This window comes from Penaeus chinensis, chromosome 36 (assembly GCF_019202785.1).
Source record: "Penaeus chinensis breed Huanghai No. 1 chromosome 36, ASM1920278v2, whole genome shotgun sequence".
In the NCBI taxonomy this organism is placed as follows: Eukaryota; Metazoa; Arthropoda; class Malacostraca; order Decapoda; family Penaeidae; genus Penaeus; species Penaeus chinensis.
In genome coordinates this window covers 21,377,001-21,379,356 of record NC_061854.1, presented here as the reverse complement: position 1 = coordinate 21,379,356, position 2,356 = coordinate 21,377,001, and the positions used below count along the sequence as shown (strand labels likewise).

Below are 2,356 nucleotides of genomic sequence, written 5' to 3'. Positions count from 1 at the left end.
ATAAATGAAAAGGAAAGCAGTCACAAAAGTAAATTAATATATTCCATTTCTTTCTGTGGCTGTTTCCATTTTCAGTATATATTCCCGTTATATATTTGTCTATCAATCTGTTCATCGCTCTTTTCCATTTTTCTCGTTGTCAGTCTGTTAATAGCAATCCATCAGTTTGTTTTTATTAGTAAATTTTGTTATCCATTTATATTTCTATGGGTATTTAGAAACAGGAATAACAATAAGCAGTAATCATAACTTCAAACTTTAATGTACTTCAAATTAATTTCTTACATTCATCCAATTTTCACTATCAATAAAGATAATGAAAACTTATGCTAAAACTATTCACGCATAAGCATAATTAGCAATTTTGCTACCGTCATTTTTATTGCGCAATATATGCCTAATGACACGAGATGAAGTACTGAAATTATAACAATCGGCAACTCGAACATGAATGGTAGCATAAGCTCGACACACGATTGGTTCCCCGGATGACCTGAGATGACCCAGTGTCACGTGGCTCGGACTTTGCTTGCTGAACTGGTAAAGCGAAGAGGGTCAGTTGAAGCCCAGCTCGTGTGGTGATTAGTCAGTCTAAAGAGCAAGATCGAGACAGCTCGCACGCTTGAGTCTTCGGTACTTGCTCGTAACGCGAAACAACGAGTCACTCCGGGCCTCGCTGCCGCTGTCCGCCGGAGCGAAGAGTTAAGTGGAGCAAACGAAGGGATTACGCTCATTTCATCGCGATCAAGAGGATCAACGCCAAGTGTGGTCATTGTGTGTGTGAAAGGTCAAGGTGCGTGACGGTCAGCGAGGGACAACACCCTCGCCTCGGGATGACACAACGTGACACTCGCGAGTGACACATCTGGTCCCACGAGATCATCGTGCAGAAGCCAAGCCCGCGAGCGAGCGTAGTTGTGCACATCCTGCCTGTGTGCACGCATTGAAATCAGTGTACATATACGTGTAACTCCGGTGTGTACATTAGTTCGTCCCTCGAGCGTGTGCTGTGACCAGTGGTGTGTGACGGTTGTCTGTGACGGTGTGTGACGCCTCCCACCCACGCGCGGACTCTCATCACACTGTCGGGACAGCCCTCGGACAGGACGCACGGGACCTCTGCCTGCCTGCCTGGCCGCTCCTGCCGGGTCACCGTGACAACCCTTCGCTGTAGCTTCGGTTCTCTTCAAGGGTGCACGCTCCCCCACCGTTGCCAGAAGAATTTCTTAATATTTCGTGATGTTGGTGGAATCAAGTGTGGATACCCCGGCGATGTCTCCCGAAGGCTGCACTTCCCCGCAGCCAAGTGACGGCGAGGAGGGCAAGGGCCGAGTGTTCGCCTGCACAATGTGTTCATACCGCACAGACCGCAAGAACAACCTCAAGAGACACACGCTGACGATGCACGAACTTTCCCCGGCCCTTCTGGAGTGTTGTGGCCTGCGCTTCCTCAACAAGGCCGAGCTGAGGATGCACACACACAAGTTCCACCGCGATGGGTACCACTGCGACGTGTGCGGCCGCGTCTTCTGCCGGAAGGCACTCTTGAAGCGCCATTACTCCGTCCACTCTGGCTTCAAGGAGTTCTCGTGCCACTTCTGCGGTTACGAGACGAGCCACAAGAGCAACCTGGAGCGCCACATGCGCGTGCATCGTAAGGATGGGGCGCCTTTGCCTCAGCATCTCCTCGAGGGAGGCTTCCTGCCAGAACTGTCTCAGCCTAGTGCCACTTTCTCGCCCGCGATGAGTTTCCGCAGCGGCCTCCTGCCCGCTCAACCACGCCCGGTCCTGCCCCTGTTTTCTGATCACCATCCTCACCTCTACTCCACTCCCGGGGTGCCCACGCCTGCATGGCCTGCCTGGCCTGTGCTCACCCCACACACACCGCCCGCTCCCTCCGCCCCCGCTCTACCGCAGCACTTCCTGCAGAAGGCCCAGCAGGTCACAAGCCACCCGGAGGGTCAGACGGCGGACTTCCTCCCCGAAGTCGTCACCCCAAAGAAGCAGGGGCCGCGACGTGGCTTCAGCGTGTCCGCTTTGCTGGGCGACGACGTAAAGGAAGAGAACGACAGGGTTGAACTGAAGCCTCCCATCAGCTCCACGCCCCTGCCGACGCCCATCCAGACCAGCCCGAGCAGCCTTCACGGTGAGTTATTTGTCCTAGATTCCCTTTTCATCTCTTTTCGATTGTATATCAAACGGTGATTACATTTTAGATCAGATACAAGAAATACCCTTAAGTGATTTTTTATTTAATTCTCATTTTTCTATCCAACAGGTCTGTTCCGCCTGCCAGTGTCTTCGCCCCAGTCATTGTCTCCAGACGCCTCCCGAGTGTGTGGTTCTTTCACTAGCA

The 2,356-nt window shown here is 52.1% G+C and overlaps 1 protein-coding gene across 1 annotated transcript; it reads left to right on the top strand.

The window, feature by feature from the left end:
* The first annotated feature begins 249 nt into the window (after nucleotides 1–249).
* Nucleotides 250–2,356, top strand: LOC125045049 (zinc finger protein 467-like). Its single transcript, XM_047642096.1, has one exon. The coding sequence runs from the start codon at nucleotides 1,240–1,242 to the stop codon at nucleotides 2,203–2,205; it is 966 nt and encodes a 321-aa protein (XP_047498052.1). The 5' UTR covers nucleotides 250–1,239; the 3' UTR covers nucleotides 2,206–2,356.

Excerpts from the sequence above, each read along its gene's own strand:
- LOC125045049 (XM_047642096.1), top strand. The coding sequence starts at position 1,240 with ATGTTGGTGGAATCAAGTGTGGATACCCCGGCGATGTCTCCCGAAGGC.